The sequence below is a fragment of the Gymnoscopelus braueri genome, assembly GCF_963280865.1.
Source record: "Gymnoscopelus braueri genome assembly, chromosome: 22".
NCBI lineage: Eukaryota > Metazoa > Chordata > Actinopteri > Myctophiformes > Myctophidae > Gymnoscopelus > Gymnoscopelus braueri.
In genome coordinates this window covers 10,095,957-10,114,179 of record NC_137624.1, presented here as the reverse complement: position 1 = coordinate 10,114,179, position 18,223 = coordinate 10,095,957, and the positions used below count along the sequence as shown (strand labels likewise).

General features: G+C 39.9%; 2 protein-coding genes across 2 annotated transcripts in view; one reads left to right on the top strand and one right to left on the bottom strand.

The window, feature by feature from the left end:
• zbtb7c (zinc finger and BTB domain containing 7C) overlaps positions 1 to 18,223 on the bottom strand; it is a 400,030-nt gene that overhangs the window by 98,718 nt on the left and 283,089 nt on the right. The gene's annotated exons all lie outside the window — the stretch shown is intronic.
• Positions 4,367 to 10,041, top strand: LOC308077902 (mitotic-spindle organizing protein 2-like). The gene is made up of 5 exons (XM_080418890.1): positions 4,367 to 4,419; positions 5,533 to 5,708; positions 6,589 to 6,749; positions 7,566 to 7,694; positions 9,804 to 10,041. The coding sequence occupies exons 2-5, from the start codon at positions 5,542 to 5,544 to the stop codon at positions 9,956 to 9,958; spliced, it is 612 nt and encodes a 203-aa protein (XP_080275016.1). The 5' UTR covers positions 4,367 to 4,419; positions 5,533 to 5,541; the 3' UTR covers positions 9,959 to 10,041.

Sequence of the window (18,223 nt, the reverse complement as noted above, 5' to 3'; positions counted from 1 at the left end):
ATACCGTTTCCACCAGCATCTAGTCCAGTCCCGGAGCGGTGATGTCCACTGAGGCTACTGTTCTCTACCAGCATCTACTCCAGTCCCGGCTCCTCCTGCCCCTCCTCTCCTTCAGGTGGTGCCAGCAGCCCCTTTCAAGGGTTCCAGGTGCCCCATGCGCCTCCACTTCTAAGTGGTTTTCCCTCCGGCTTTGAATGGGTGTTTCAACAATCCCACGTCTGTCTGCGTTACAGTCTTAGACGTGGCTTGCTTCGAGGGGGGCTTCTGACGATGGTCTCATCGACATCAGCCTCCCTCTTCCGCCGGGTAGAAGGAGAAGGCGCCCCGTCTTCGCTGAAGACGATACGCCTCCGTGCCTTATCTCCGGGGAAGCTACAGAACACGGACAGCATCATCTGTCCGTCTGTCCTGTAGACGGACACCCTGAACTGGCGATGGAGCACCCGTCCCCCCTTCTCCCATGTCGTCTCCACACAGGAGATGACTCTGGGCAGCTGCTGACCAGAGACCTCCACGAGGTCGTACTGGTTGCGGGCGTGCCTCCACCCATTGAAGGGTGATGTTAGGGTGGTGGGGTGGGGCGGAGTTACCAGAGACCCGGAGAAGACCTGGTAGAGAACAGTATCCTCAGTGGACATCACCGCCGGTGTCTTCACGGGGGGTGGGGATGGAGCGGGCCATCCCCAGGCTTTGCTGAAGCCACTGAATGTGTAGGTGTCACGAGGCACCGCTGTGAAGTACCTCCCGAAGTCCTTTGGAGGTCTGAGCAGCTCCTTGCGGTCCAGTGTGAGAGAGGAAAGGTCCCTCGTCTGGTCGATGCGGGTGTACAGCTCTGGGATGCACTCTGTGATGACCTCCATGTCGTCATCGGACAGGGGGCGGTCCCTAAGGTTGTCCACGTCCACGATCAACCTGTTCGCCCATCTGGAACGCTCTGCAATGGAAAACACAACATTAGTTTACTATTGTTATTCTTAACTAAAGATTCCTTAAATTCCAAATCAAATTGCATTAAAAAAAAAATTTGGATCTAGTGAGGTGAACGAGCTAAACATCAAACAGCAGAAATTGATTACAGTAATGAATTATTGGTCAAATAAGAGCTATAACTTACTTGCACATCCAGAGGAAGGCGACTTGTTGATCAACTGGATGCTATACAGCTCCATCTTGCTCTGTGGAGAGAGAGAGGAGGGAGAGAGAGAAATAGAGAGCGGGAGCGAGCAAGCGAGAGAGAGAGGCTGAGTGCTGAGAGAGAGAGAGAGAGAGAGAGAGAGCTGAGACAGCTGTGAAAAGGGAGAGAGAAACAGAAAGATATGTCAGTTTATTATGTTAGTGGTGGAAAGTAACTTTACACAGATACTGACTGACTTTAGCCTAATTAAGTACACATTTGAGGTTGGCTACTATAGTAATATGGAAGTAAAAATGGAAATACCATACATAGACTATTCCCATTTTTCAATATTGTATACATCTCATTACAAAACATTAGTTACAAGTTACAGTGTAGATTTAGATCATTACAAAACATACATTATTTCAAAAATACAAATCTACAAGCTTGCAATGAGACACATTGTGAGCTTGTAGATCTGCTATTTTTGACATATTGGAGCCAAATCCCCAACAATTGTGAAATGCCATTCATAATGAGTAGGCCTACTGTTACTTTGGTATGCTACTTCAAGTAATTTACTTGCAACAGAATACTTCTACATTGTGAGATACTACTTTTACTTGAGTAAATAAAATCATCGAGTAGGCTTGCTTCAGAACATTCGAAATACTCCAGTAAAGTAAAAAATACCTCAAAACTGTACTTAAGTACAGTACTTGAGTAAGAGTACTTTACACCACTGTACACAGGACCCCAATGGAAACAAGCCATTGGCTTTCTTGGGTTTATATAGCATCCTTATGAACAGTTAATAAAGTATATTCAATCAATCAATCCCATGCAGGCTTCTTACATGGACCACACAGTATGACGGTTATCGTTTGCCAAAGTAGAACAGATCTACAAGCTAACAACGGCCCTAGCTCTGATCCATTCCATAGCGTTAGAAGGAGTTCTCCTTAACCTTCTAACGCAGTGGTTCTCAACCAGTGGTCCAGGGACCTTGAAGGGATTCCAGGTGGTCCCCAGCTAAATGATAGATAGTTAGGAACCAAATGGACCCTTATGGGTCTGCAACTCTGAGAGTGTACAAATGGAACCAAATGGACCCTAACGGGTCCATTTGGTTCCATTTGTACACTCTCAGGGTTAAATTAACATTGATTTTACTAAACAAATTGGGGTCCCAGAGATAGAAATGTTATTAAATGGGGGTCCGTAGCCCTAATGCATGTCAAACTGGGGGTCCTTGAAATTAAAATGCTTGAAAATCACTGCTAGAGCCGTAACAATCTTCTTATGAGGGTACCGTACTTGGCATATATTTTGAAATGGGGGGTCCGCGGGCTACTAAGTGTCAATTTGGGGGTCCTTGACATGAAAAAGGTTGAAACCCACTGTTCTAACGCTATGGACCAGAGCTACAACGGGCCCGCCACAAATCCATTCAGGTTGTTAGCTTGACGTCTTTTGAACGACAGCGCCAATCCCTTTGATTTACAATGTAAACAAGCTACAATGAGACGTTTTGAATGCTCATTTCAACAGTACAACCAATTACAATGACATTTACACCTTAAACGAACCCAAGAGCGTTTAGAAAAACAACAACACAACATACATAAGAGACAGACGTTACACAGCTAGAAACAAGCTAGCAGCTATTTTGACAACGATCATAACGACGACAGCAACGGCCATTAACGGTAAACGGTAAACTTCGGTTACCGGTAACAGACGTTATTTAGTTTAGTTAGTTAACGTGACGGCAACGGCTGTTAAAAAAGCAGATCTACAAGCTCACAAGGCGTCGTGATAACGCCATGCATTACCATGACAGCAACGGCCGTTGAGATAGCTACGTGTTGTGAGCTTGCAGATCTGCTATTTCAACAGCAGCTCACGCTACAATCAAACATAATCAATAAAATAGCATTAAAATGACAGTTCCCCCCCTAACCCCCCCGCCCGAGCATTATGAAACTACATCAAACTCACCAGTTGTAGGAAAAAGCTGGTTGAAAAGCAACAAAAGTAGATAAAACAATCCGTAGATGTTCTTCTGGTTGGTGGTCACTGGTTCCGTCCGTTAGTGTTAAAGCAACTGTTAAGCTCTGGTTAAATGCGACTGGTTCTTTCAAAGTCTCAGACACATCTGACGTAGAACGTTGTGCTTCACGCGTTAGTACCGGCATTCCACCTATGGGCGTTCCACGTGAGCTCTCACTTCTCGCTGATTGGTCAGCTGTCAATAACAACTCTCATTTCAAACTTTCAACGCTATTATTTTTGTTTTGATTTCGAATAAGAAAAGAAAAGACTCTTTCTGGTCATTATGTGACACATATACGTTTAGAGGAGAAAATGTAAAAAAATAAAATAATAATAATAGCTGATCTACGAGCATTGTGAGCTTGTAGATCTGCTGTTTTCAAAAGATTTATATAAATGTTTGAAAACTTGTGAAATGGGACATTCTGCATGAGTACTTTCTACTTTTGGTACTTAAAGTACATTTTGATGCCAATACTTTTGTACTTTTACTCAAGTAAATGTTTTATTTCGGACTTTTACTTGTAACTGAGTACTACGTTGCAGTATTGATACTTTTACTTAAGTAATGCATTTGAGTACTTTTTCCACCACTGTCAGTGGAAAGTAACTAAGCACATTTACTTAAGTACTGTACCATTTTTGAGGTATTTGTACTTTACATGATTATTTCCAATTTCCAATACTTTTACTTCTACTCCACTACATTTCAGAGGAAAATATTGTACTTTTACTGCACTACAATTATTTGAAAACTTTAGGAACTAGTTACTTTGCAGATATAAATTATTATTTATAAAACATACATTAACCCCTTTAGCCCTATTTTATACATAGGCTATTTTCAAACATTTTAGTACTTTTACTTTTGGCACTTAAAGTATATTTTGATGCCAATACTTTTGTACTTTTACTCAAGTGAAGTACATTTTGAATTCCGGACTTTTACTTGTAACAGAGTATTTCTACATTACAGTATTGATACTTTTACTTAAGTAAAACATTTGAGTACTTTTTCCACCACTGATCCATGATAAAAATAATAATAATATTTAATACGGTAATCCAAAGGGGGCGTGTCCCTCCGTTGATGACGCGTTTCTGATGGGGTCGCACAATGATGACGTATTTTATGTGGGACCGTGTTGATGTCAGGCTCATAGACATATAAAGGTTTCTATATCTATGGTCAGGCTGGTTTGTTTTTGAATAATCTGTCAATCGGAACGTATTTATCTGTCGAGACCGTATGTCATCATTCATCATTATTAACAGCTGTTAAAGTGTATGTTCGAGCTAGAGTGTAGTCTTTAGTGAGAAAGGAACCAATGCAAGTTAACCAGTGGTGCAAAGTAACTATAAGTACATTTACTAGTACTGTACTTAAGTACAATTTTGAGGTATTTGTACTTTACTTGAGTATTTCCAATCTCCAATACTTTTACTTCTACTCCACTACATCTCAGAGGCAAATATTGTACTTTTACTCCACTACAATTATTTGAAAACTTTAGTTACTAGTTACTTTTATTATTACATTATAAAACATACATGAACCACTTTAGCCCTATTTTATAGGCTATTTGAAAATAGCCGATCTACAAGCTCACAACGCGTGGCATCGCGACGCGTTGTGAGCTTGTAGATCTGCTATTTTCAAACATTTAGTACTTTTACTTTTGGTACTTTAAGTACATTTTGATACCAATAATTTCGTACTTTTACTCAAGTAAATTTTGAATTCCGGACTTTTACTTGTAACAGAGTACTTCTACATTGCAGTATTGATACTTTTACTTAAGTAAAACATTTGAGTACTTTTTCCACCACTGGTGTTTATGCTCAGTGGTGGAAAAAGTACTCAATGTTTTTACTTCAGTAAAAGTATCAATACTGCAATGTAAAAATACTCTGTTAAGTAAAAGTCTGGAATTAAATTACAAAAGTATTGGTATCAAAAATGTATATCCCGTTTCACAAGTGTTCAAATGTATAAAATGTCTACATATCTTTTGAAAATAGCAGATCTACAAGCTCACAATGAGCTTGTAGATCGGCTATTTTCAAATGGCAGAAATGTACTGTATATAGGGCTGAATGTGCTTAATGTATGTTTTGTAATAATAATCAAAATCTACAAAGTAACTGGTAACTGCAGTTTTCAAATAATTGTAGTGGAGTAAAAGTACAATATTTGCCTCTTGAGATGTAGTGGAGAAGTAAAAGTACTGAAAAATCGAAATACTCCAATATTGTCAAAAGTACCTCAAAATTGTACTTAATTACAGTGCTTGAGTACACGTACATGCAGTTACTTTCCACCACTGGTTATGATTCATTGTAATTGCATATTTCTCTAGGTGTCAGTGATGTCTCAACAGTCTGGGCAGTCTGCGCCCAGCGCCCCTGATGTGCTGGTGACCAGTAATGTCCAGAAATATGCCATGAAAAAGAAGAAGATTCTCAACGCTGAGGAGAGCGAGCTGTTCGAGCTCACCCAGGCTGCTGGGATCACCATAGATCAAGAGATCTTCAAGTAGGTTCATATAATAGAAAACCCAGTGGTTCTCCAATTGTTTAGTTTCAAGGACCCCCATTGATTGATTGAATACTTTATTGATGATTTTTTTTAAGTTACAGGCAGCACAACCAGTTAACCAGGCAGTACAATGAGCCAACCACACTGTTAACATGAACTGCTCACATGAAATCTGGAACCTCGGGTTTGCTCTGACGGAAAGTTTGAAATACATTTTTCTTTAGGGTGTAGAATTGGCCTCTACGGGTATAGTACTTTTTCTATAGTTGTTCATATCATAGCAGCACTTGACCTAGCCTCGATGACCATGCAGACTTATGCAAAGGTAAAACATTATTTTAGATAGCATGTTATTTAGACACATGGTAGGTGCATTATTTACCTGGTATCCTATAGTTTCTATAGTTTCAATGTACAGATCATTTTTTATAGTATAATATATTGTTTAGAGTTTAGACTGATGCTTGGTTCTTGGTTCACCTGTGATCCTAGTTTACTGAGGCACTACACTGTCTCTCTGCAGTTGATGTATGAGTTTACCTTGCTTATTGTAAGTTGTTCTGGATAAAGAGTGTCTGCTAAATGCCTAAATTGTGTTGCAATAATAATGTGTGGTTGTCACTAAATCCCAAAGCACACCTGGACTTGTCATGGCACACCACTGCTTTACCATACATACAGATTGGTTTTATGCATGAAAAGAAGTTCCGGAACACAGCTTTATCTTTGAGAGTGTACACATGTAACCAAATGGACCCGCAAGAGTCGGTCCATATGATTACATTTCTACGCTCGCAGTCACAAATGGACAAATGGAACACTGAGGGTTTAGCTGTGCAGGCTAAATGGAAACATGGCTGCTATTTTGTCCATCTAGGATCATTGTGGATCTGTTGAAGATGAACGTGGCGCCTCAGGCAGTGTTCCAGACGTTGAAGTCCATGTGTGCGGGGCAGAGGATAGCTGATGCTACGTTGGGAGACTCGTCGACCACCTCCCACACCACCAGTCTGACCACAGCACCTGCAGAACACAGAGGTCAGTTACCACAAACACAACACACGCTGTGTTTCCACAAGAATTCAACCAGAAACAGATTTGATGTAGCTGGGAGCAGGGCCTTGCCACACTTTAAAAGTCATCAGTAAAATCTTAAAATCAACCCTGAACCTAACCTAGCTGTAGAATTTGACACCAGTTAAAGACGGGAGATGACCTTTTTGCTGAGCCCAGAGTATAAGGAGTTGCAGTAATTCAACCGGAAACAGATTTGAACCAGAAACACATAATTATGAAGGTGTCATGTGTGTTTCTAGTTCAAAGAGTATGAAGCTGAGCCAATGGAAGCTAAGGGAAACTCAGCCGGGAACAGGAAATGTTCATTTCACTTTCTGGAAAATAGAACTACAGCCATGTACAGAGCCTATTACAGACTCTCTTTAGCATTTGAAGATAGTGGAAGAGTTCAGACTGAGAGAGACTAGGTACCCTTGTTACTGAACGAACACTCTCTATAGAAATGACTTCTATCGTAATATAGAGCTTTGACTCTAACAAAAACATATACTTACACACCCCCTTTAACCACCCTACGTATATACTTTGTTGACTGGTGTCTGATAGTATTTCCCTCTAGCTTGTGGATCTGCTATTTTCTCTGAATGCTCGCACTCCTCTCATTGGGACACTGAGGAGAGAGAGAATATAAAACGTTTGCTTTCTTTTTTTTAATAGTGTACCAGCAGCAGCAGCACATCTCCACTCACTCACTACATGTGCTGTCATTTTCCTTTCTTGTGGTTTTAATTTTGGTGTATATTCACAAAAAAGCCTCTTGTTTCTTGTTTCTTGAAGAAGATGATAGTGTGGTCTCTGGCAAGAGCCCTAAGCCTCCTGCACCTCCCCCTTCATCCTCTGGTACCCGGCCCACCAGGGTCAACACTAAGATTGTGGTCTACGGCCAGCAAGACGCTCACTGTCAAGGTCCCCGTTGCTGCGCTGTGTTGTTTAACTCCATTCGTATGCTTGGCCTGCCTTTCTCCTCGGGTGCAAGTCGTGTTTTGTACACATACAGTACAGTGCCTGTTGCATCAAATTAGGGGTGTATCTGAATGACACGTGTTTACCGTGGAAACGAGGACATGGGAGTTTGAATGTGTGTGTTATGCATGTATTATGCATGTGTGCAAGAGGGGTTTAACGACTATTGATTTTTACTAGTTGCCAAGTTTTTCATAATAGTTTGATAGTTTGACTTGTTGACTTCTAAGTCTTTTAACTGTTCAGTGACAAAACACAAGAGAGAGAAGTTCTTGGTCAGGTAACAATGACAGTTGTATTTTGGAAGGCAGGAAGTTGAAGCATTTTACTGTGGCATGTCACACTGACTGTGTAGGACCACGCAAAGAAACAAAAAGAAAATAAAAAGTAATTTTAGTCATTCTAACAAAAGCTTATCAAAATACGTTTGAGTCATTTACTGTACTGTATGTACAATGGTAACTGTAATCCAATACTTGAGATGATCGTGTTACCTTGTACATAATATAAATAAAGAATAAACTTAAAGGATCATGATACCCCCCGACCCCCATTTCACAACCATTGCACAAAAAAATGAAAAATTGTCTTATATTGTTGTTCCCTATCAACAAGCAACAACTGTATATCTGTTAACATCTAGAAAGAGCAGTCCATCCATGACTAGTTGACTACTGCCAACAGTGTCGACTAGTAGTTATTATAATAGTCGACTAGTTTGACTACTGTACTGCCGACAGTGTTGACTAGTTTTTGGTGAAACCCTTAGTGTGCATCTGTGTGGATGAGTGCAACTGAACCTGTTCAAGGGTGTTGTAAAAGTGTATCATTGCCATCATCTCATTCAGGTAGATGTATTGACCTTGTGTTTGTCAATTGTTGTTTTAAAGGGGATAGAAAGTGAATTACAAATATGATAAACTAATCTTTATATATCTTCATATAATTCATCTAGTTGTCTGTAACTTGGGGCGGCATATGGTTTTCATAGTTGTAGATATAGTTATTTTGGTGATGGTGCCAAATTGACACGTTGCAACCAATGGATTGCAACTTGCTTGATTCATTAGTCTCCACATACAAGGCTTGCATGACAAAGATGTGCAAAGTCACAAAGATTAAACCCGATTATTGATTAAAACAGTCCACGGTCATCCATATAAGCTACTGAATTCAGAAGACATGTATGCCGACCACAAAACTCTATTGAGATGTATAACGGGTAGGATAATATTTTTGTTTGTTGAATTAATAACTAATGGACGATTCTATAGAGGTTGTTCAATTCATGTCTTTATTCACACACACTTGTAAATACATTTTCAGTTTAGCATGTATGTATCAATGTGAGTGAATTACTCACGCCGTAGAGCTGAGCCCTGAGTCTCTTCTCAAATGAGGTGGATCTCTAATAGCGTCGCTCTGGAAAAGGGGTGGAAATTGGCACGTCTACCTGGGTGTCATGATTCCATCTGTCGATAGGCGCTGGAACAGATAAAATACCTGAAACTACTGCAGAGCCATTTGTCCTGGCAATGAAGGCAGATTTTGTAGCCTTTCCCACTCAAGACAAAATCCAGGGTGTGTTTTGTCCAGTGGGAAATGTGTTTATAGGGCCCTATCTTACATACACCTGGCTCAAAGTGGGCGACCAGCACTGCACAAGTGTCATTACTGGTTTCCGACTGACGCAGCACAGTTGTCATTTTCACGCCCAGCGCCTACGATGTGTTTAATAGTAAATGTAGAATCAACACAGATCACACAAATCACTTAGGTTAACATAGAATTGTGTGACTTCAGTGTTTATTTGATTACTTTTAAAAAAGCACTTTTGTGCTCCTTTACAACTAATGTGGATGTTGATATGTGTACTTTTGAATGCAGTCCATGCAATAAGCAATATTGAAAGAACATAATCATGACCCGCTGTATCTCATCTTTCCGATGCATGTTTTCTCAGTTTTTGTTAGAAGTTATTTGAACGCTGTGATGTAGGTCATACAGACACAATCTTGTTTCTCATGGTTTGTGTTTGTTTTGTGCTCACAGTGCGCAGTAAAGCAGGAGCTGGTCACAGTGACAAGAACATGAACAGAGAGGGCTCCTCCAGCCAGAAAGTGCAGCGCCAGCCCAGTGCCACCAGGGGGCAGAAGACAAAGAGCCCTGGCAGCAGTAGCTCATCCTCCCAGATAACTTCAACATAATGTAGTTAGCGCAGAGGTTCTCAAACGTTTAATCATGTCAAGGACCCCCAGTTCGGTAAGCCATTAGGCCACAGACCCCCATTACTCTGTGAGTGTAGAAATGGAACCAAATTGGTAGCCTGGTAAACCCCTCCCTCCGGAAATCTCATTTGTATTTGATTTCAGTAGTGAGTCTGGCCTACAGGCTTGTCTGGGCGTTTCTCCGGAGTTCATAACATGAACTCTCCTATCAGCATCCTCGCTCATTGTTCTGTGATTGACAGCGAAGGTTGGCCAAGCAGGTGGCGAGTTCGAGTGAAACCGAATGGAACCGAGTGCAGCCGACCAAAATGGAACGGCAGCCATGTTTTTATGTCCGCTGTTTTTGGTTTTGGTTTTAAAACTTGAAATCACTCTCAAACGTCTTTTTTGAGGCACGGAATTTACTTTTAAGATATCGTTCGGATAGAATTTAGTTGTTTAACTTCATATATGTGGTCAATTAATCATGACAGAGCCTATTTAAAACAATTATAATCAGAGAACCGGCAGGGGTGGGCAGTGACACGCACGTATCCGAATAAAGCAACCTACTTTCGGTATGGCCCTGTCAAAAGTCCCCTTGCGTCACTTTGGCTAGTGGTGGGGAAAACTAACTGCTGATGTGAGGCTACCAAATTGGGTCCATTTGTTCACTCACTGAGTTACAGACATGTAAAGGTCACCCAGGGGCCCTTCAAGGACCCCTGGGTGTCCCCGGACCCCACTTTGAGAACCACTGAGTTTGCATCCTTAGATTCCTTACTCATCTCCAACTGTTGTCTGCCACACTATCTGGCTCTGAATTATTTACATTTGTTCCATAAAAATATTGGAAACAAGTCTTAAAATTCAAGCAGGGTTTAAAAGAGACAAATATGATTGAGTAGGAGAATACTGTGGATGCTTAATAAGTGTGGTACCCATGATGATGCTTACTTTGCATTATCTGGTTTTGTCTTGTGTCGCTCTGTTAAATTATTTTGAACGTTTCAGTTTAGGGAGATATAACTGTTCTGTTTAACGAAACAAAAAAAGAAAGAAAGAAAAACGTTTGCACTCAGTACTTCTATTTTCTTATAAGTGATCAGTTACATCTAAGCATTCAACTGTCGTTTTTGTTTAAATTCCACAATTTTGTATTACATTTTTTTTCTCCATAATCTGCAGTGCAATTATTTTCTTTTATGATCAAATAGAGCATTGTGTCGTAGGCTAGCAGTTATTTTACCTTATAGTAGCTAGTCAGTCAAACATTAATTACCATCCAATAACCTTTGGACAACAATTTGATTTTTTGGGGAATTTCAATTCAACAGTTGACCATAACAGTAAAAGGCTAATCAAACAGGCTTTTGGCTCTAAAGGTAGTCTATAATGCAAAACAAGTCTTTTTAAAGTCACTGTGAAGAGTAGCTCCACTGATTGAGTTTACTCTGAAAGACCTCATGCATGATTCTATTCTGTGATTTTGAGAAGCTGTGATTGAGATGAGCTTTGGTTTGCAGCCATGGAAACCTTGGATTTTAGAGGAATTTTATTCCACTCCACAATAATTGTTATGTTTGTAGCGATTACTCATGCTGTGTTGCCTGAAATGCCTGTAGGGAAAGGTTTTAATTTCACATGCCTTCACAGAGAACAGCACAAAGACCGTAGCCAATAATTAAGATATATTAAATTGATTGGCTGCTATAAGAAACTATACAATATGCCAGATGAAGATGGCCAGGCTAGACTTTCTTTAAGTCTTCTCTTTAATGTTTTATTTGTCTTATTTTCTTATTGCTACCTTACTACTTCTCTATCTATTTCCTCTTACCTTAGTGTTTCATGCATAGTAGTGATGCTATGACACCTGCATTTCCCTAGGAATCAATAAAAGTCTGTTTGTTCATTAAACTACCTACAGTACCCTATTCTATACAAAACTGAAACGTAGTAGTCTGTAGTTAGTTTGTCTATTCTGCAGTTATTTTGTATGTGTGAACTAAGTAAATGTTTCTTTTTTTTTTTAAATAACTTTTTATTTACTTTTTCCTTTTTTATACAGAAGTTGTAATCAGAATGTTATTCAATTAAACAAATTGAAATAAAAATAAATTAAAAGACATACAATACAAACAAAAACACAAAAAACTAAACACAAAATAATAACAAATAAAGGAGGGCAAGCGGCATATTACAGTGGCAATGCTATGGACACACATACAGTTAAATATTCATACATACAGATAAACAAACACATAAGAGCACATCAGAAGTTAAATTGTAAAAGTACAACCGGGGCTTTCCAATCTATGGAATCACTTCCCTTATAAATCAAGGTAGATAGATCCTTGGGTAAATAATCTATCAGTGGCTGCCATATATCCATGAAGTTATTTTCTTTCCCTTTTATTTTGGCACTGAGTCTTTCCATTGGGAGTACCCTATATATTTCTCTATACCACTGAGTTACTGATGGAGGTTTTTCGTGAATCCAGTTGAATAAAATGCATTTTCGGGCCACACAGAGGAGCTTATCTAGAAGCTTAGCTCTTCTAGGATCTAGAACCCCAAATTTAGATGGCAGCCCTAATAAAAATTGCCCAGGATCTTTACAGATCTTAGACTGAAAAATTGAACTCAATTCTTTTACTACACAAGACCAGAATTTGGAAATATTGGAACACTCCCAGAAACAGTGTATATAAGTACCAACCTCAGTTTTGCATTTGATACATAAAGGGGACCTATCAGGGTCAATTTTGTTTAGGATTTGGGGTGTCCTTTGCTGTCTATGTAGTATCCTATACTGCATGTCTTTGAATCTGTTGCTTATAAAGGTAGTTTGAGAAGATTTAATGCAGTCGTCCCAACAATTCTTGTCGTACTCAGTTTGTAAATCCTTTTCCCATCTTCCCACCACAATATCTATATTTTGTGTGTTGAAGCACTGAAAATTATCATAGAAGTAAGAAATCAAACCTTTCTTCCTAGTAAAATGCATAATAGAGTCCTCTAAAGGCCCAAGAAGAGGCTTGTCTCGAGGAAACTTGGTGTCATTATTGATAAAGTGGCGAACCTGTAAGTAAGCAAAGAAGTCATTCCGAGGTACTCCGAATGAGTTCTTAATCATATCGAATGACATAAGAACATCACTGGCATCAAACAGGTCTCCTATAACTCTAATACCTTTATTATACCAAGACCGGAAAACGGCACTCCTAACTCCAGGGTCAAACTGTCTATTGCCTGTGAGTGGTGTCAAGTATGAGGACATGTTCTTCCTTCCCATAAAGGTTATCATGTTTTTCCAAATATTTATCGAATTTGAGAGTATTGGACTATCAGAAGATTTAAAGTGTAATTTTTTGTATATTTGTGAGTTCTGCTAGTAGTACATAGGGAGAGCACTCCCATGTCTCAAGGGGTTCTGGTCCACCAGTAAGATAGTCATGTACCCACTCATGTATGGTACGGCAGTGGCAGGCCCAGTTATAAAATAACATGTTTGGGAATGCCAATCCCCCCCTGTCCTTGGGCAGTTGCAATATCCTCATACTTAGTCTAGATCTTTTACCATGCCATATAAATTTAGAGAAGTCCCTTTCTATTTCTCGAATTACTTTCTTGGTAATATATAGAGGCAACATTTTTTTGCACTAAGGTCTTGGATTGAACTCCACCCACCTGCAGTGGTTGGAGGTGGTCTCTCTACTCTCCCACTGTTGGGTTAGGACACACGTACTGGTTGACAGGTAGTACTGCCTGAAGCTCACAGGGATTCTTGAAAGAACTGTAGAAGTTTGTTCTCCCACACTGGAGACTCGGGTTCAAATCCCAGGTAGGACATGAACCTTACGCCTTACGGTTTCGAAAAAAACTTGTAATTTTCACTTTGAATGGATGATTTGTTGTCATTTGTTCATGCTCGGTCTGAGATGTCTGGAAAATGTGCATCATGCAGTGCGACCCATTAGAGCAGTTATGAATACATTATGTATTCATGTGTGTTTTTGAACAATGTTTTACTGTGAGTTGTTACGTGTTTTCTTGTGGCAACAGTTTAACCCCAGCATCCCTAGTATTCTGGGTGGGGGGGGACGTTCACCAAAAATAGCCGATCTACAAGATCACAACATGTCACGTTGTGAGATGATAAACTGACTATTTTGGCGAAGAGTGAAAAAATCATACCAAGTACAGTTACAACTCAGGTCCATTTTACAAGTTAAGTAAGGGGTTTATGAATGATGAATCCAGACTAGAGCAACTACACAGGCTTCAACAAATGGTGATTGTATTGTTCCCATGTGCAAAAACTCATTTGGACAGTCTGCCTTCTCACTAAAGGGGGTAAAACTTTGGAACTCTTTTCCTACGGATCTAAAACTAGAGAGAGATGGTAATGTGTTTAAAAGGGCTCAAATTATGGTTGAAACAACTGCTCAAATGAATAGTTTGACTGGTTATTGGAATGATTATATCTACTTTTGTTTCACAGGTTAATGTATTGGGTCTGATTGATTAATGGTTAATTATTACTATTATGATTGGGTTTTAGATTAGTGTTTCTACTTAAAAAAGCCTCCTGTGGACAGGTGTTAAATTATCACTCGTGCTATAACCAGGCATGCAGACAGCCCCGAGGTGAAAAAGGTGACATGTTGTTTTCTTTCGGGTCAGGTGTCACACAATTGCCCTATTTGGGTTCAAAAAGGTGACTGTAGCTGAAAAGTGACACTTTTGCATGTCTGTATTGTATTATAACACTGGTTGTGATGTCCATGTCAAATCAAATAAAGACATATCGTAACATAATGATTGCTATGGGAATACAGAGCTATTTAACACTTATTTAACCAAGAAAACATCACACTGCTTTGAACTTTAAAATGTAATTTGGTACAACCTGTTATACAATCATGACATTCCATTTCCTGGTTCAACTCCAGACTGAATGTACCTGGATTGTAACTTGGGTCCAAGTGCCTGCCTTGTGTTCAACATAGAAAAGGTTAGCCTCACTCGGGTGGCCCACAGGGCTCAAGCCCACTCCTGGTGGTCTGTGTTGTATACAGATTGGACTGAATACTTGATTGAATACTTTATTAACACAATTATTAACAGTACAGTTAGTAGTGAAAGGTTATGATAAAAGTATAACTAAAAGCCCCAGGGGCTTGTTTACATTGTACTCAATTAATCAGAAATACATACTTTAAAGTGCATGAACAAACACGGTTTAACATAAGTTTCATGCTGTTATATATTTATAGAAACGGTCAAACGTTTGTGTGCTACCAATAGTGTAGGCTAGGCTAATATACAGCAATGTTGTTGTTGGGCAGATCAGATGTCTCCCGTCTGAATTGAATAGAGACAATGATAGGTCTTTATTCCTGAGGTGGGAAAACAGGATTTCTGGGAAGTTTTAAGTGGTGCAATATCTAGTAGGTTGCTTTATTTAAAAAATGAACAACATATTGCACCCATCTTATGGAATAACCTGATTAGATGGTTACTTAAGTATTCAACTCCATTCAGTGTCTTGGAATCAATGCAATTTGCCCAACACCATTAGGCGTAATGTGTGCAACACCGCCACCTCCTGTCCATAATAATTTACTACCTGACTATTGTACACGAATTTCCAACATTAACACTATCCTAAAAGGTCAAGGGCCGGTGTCTCGACCCCGAAGGTTTAACAGTTTGCAAAAAAGGCACAGTTATACAATAACACAAAAAGCCCTGAGGATTTGTTTCCATTGTGGTCCTATGTATTCAATTAATCAAGACATACAATGTCTGAGTTGTATATGGATTGGAATGATGCTTCTTTAAAAGTGCATGAGAAGATATTAAAACACGGTTTGAATTGCTTCAATATTACAATGACTTATTTAGGCATTTAGCAGACGCGGTCATTCAGAGCAACTTACAATAGACAAGGTAAACAGTAACACATACAAATGCAGAGACAGTAAGTGCCTCAGTAAACTAGGATCACAGGTAAACCAAGATCCTAGCATCAGTCTAAACAATATAGTAACACAAATAATAATCTGTACAATGAAACTATGTGATACCAGGTAAATAATGAACCTAGCATCTGTTTAAATAACCTGCTATCTAAATTACAGTCTTAACATTGTCAAGAAAAACAAGCCTAAGTAACAAAAACATGAGAACGAATAACCAAGATATATCTGCAAGGTAGCCATGTCTTGGTCAGTGGCTAGCGTCAAGGGAGGCAAAAGGTGGCAGGAAGAGGTACAGGGAGAGTAAAGCACTAGGGGGTGCTAGGGGGGAGGTGGAGACTCTACCTCACTCCCACCTTTGGAGTGAGTCTGCAGTTCTGACTGCAATGGTGAGTTTGTTCCACAGTTTGGGAGCCAGAGGGAGAAGAGTCTGGGATGTGTGGAGCGTTGTCCCGGGGGTTTTAAGAAAGGTTCAGACAGCTTTCCTGCGTTAGCTGATCTGAGTGAACAAGAGGGGTTGTAGGTTTGGATCAGGCTTTGAAGGTATAGTGGTGCCATGCCTTTGGTTGCCTTGTAGGCAAACAGCAACTGGGAGCCATTGGAGGGAGCGGAAAATGTGCGAGACGTGAACATTTTGGCTGGTTGAAGACCGGGGCGTGCTGCGGCATTCTGGATCATTTGGAGGGGCTTAAGTGAAGCATGTCGGGAGGCCAGTAAGGAGGGAGTTACAGTAGTCAAGTTTTGAGATGACGCCTGGATAAGGAGCTCTGGCTGACTATTCTGGTGCTCCACCTGGAGGTTAAAAAATAAATATGAAAATAGATTACTGGATTGTCTTACTGCAACCTAAATAAAATCAGATAGAATGCACTCTGATGTTCAATCCAAAGAAACAAAAATATGAAGAAATCCATCTGAAAACAAAGAATTGAGTATCACCTCTTTCTCCCTGTCCAGCTTAGCGTAGAGTCCTGACACATCACTGGTACTGACATGTGCTGTATTCAGCAGCTGGAGAGGACAAACACACAACATCACATTAAGGTCATTTACAGCAGAATAATTACTACAGTGAATGATTGCTAATAAATCTACTTTGTGATTGATTGCACACCCGTTCCTGTATGGTCTGATGAGAGAAAAGTGTTGCTCCTGGTAAGTCAGACTGGGATTATCTTTCTCGTTGCTGCTGTGTTGAGGCGCATAAAGTCAGAAACATTTACATAACTGCATCTCTTAACTTTTTTGTCTTAATGCTTATAGCAACACAACATGTCGCAGTAGAAAAACAATTATAGTTTTCTTTATAGTGATTGTGTAGGGCAGGCTATACATCATCATAATCATTATTCTTTTCTTTTTAAATCAGAAAACTTCAGTTAGAAGGCGTTTCAGAATTGCCTCAGGTCTAAATTGGTTAAACCATCGTCTGTCTAAACCAAGTAAAAAAAGGTAAAACCAAGGGTTTCCAAACATTTCTGGCTGTGACTCCCCAAAATAATCATATTTTTTACTGGGGACCCCCCACCTTGACAAGCACTAGGAATTGTAGGCATTACATTTACTTGGTTCCTCTTTCTTACATAATATTTTACAATTTGGTATTAAAAGGGTCTTAAAAGTCCCTAAATTGTCACTTTAGAAATGTGCAGATACCCTGTACACACTTATACTGCATGTTGGTTTGTTTACTGTTGAGTGAGAAAACAATGTTGCACATTAAGCTAATCATCTAGGAGTAGCACCCCCCCCCCCAAAATAATTTCTACAAACAAGAGGTTTGTAGAAAGAAATGAGCTGTAATAGGCCTGCTGTTCCATTCCAAGACCAAGCGTTTTAGGCCCAGAGGACAGAGAGAATTGCTGTAGTGTTCATAACATACTGCAACTCCTACTAATCTTTAGGATCATTTTACACTGGTTGACAGCCCCCCCGTCTCCTCTGCGACCCAGTCAGTTAAATCTACGGTATTAAAAGCGATGGGCGGCTGCCCACTCCTCACCTGGTCAGCGGTGCTGTAGGCTACAGCTTCTCCTGGGTGGAGGTCAGCTCAGAGCAGACAAACTGCTCCTCAGTGAGATGTTTCTTTTTGTCTCCTCCAGGGCCTTGTTGGTCTCCTCTAGCCTGTAGTGTGAACAGAAAACCAGGACATTTACTCAATTTAGTTTACAATGCAAGTCCTGCAAATCCTGCAGTCCCTCCCAACACCGGTGGAAAAAGTAGTCAAAATGTACTAGAGTTAAAAGTACAAAAATATTCATATCAAAATGTACCAAAA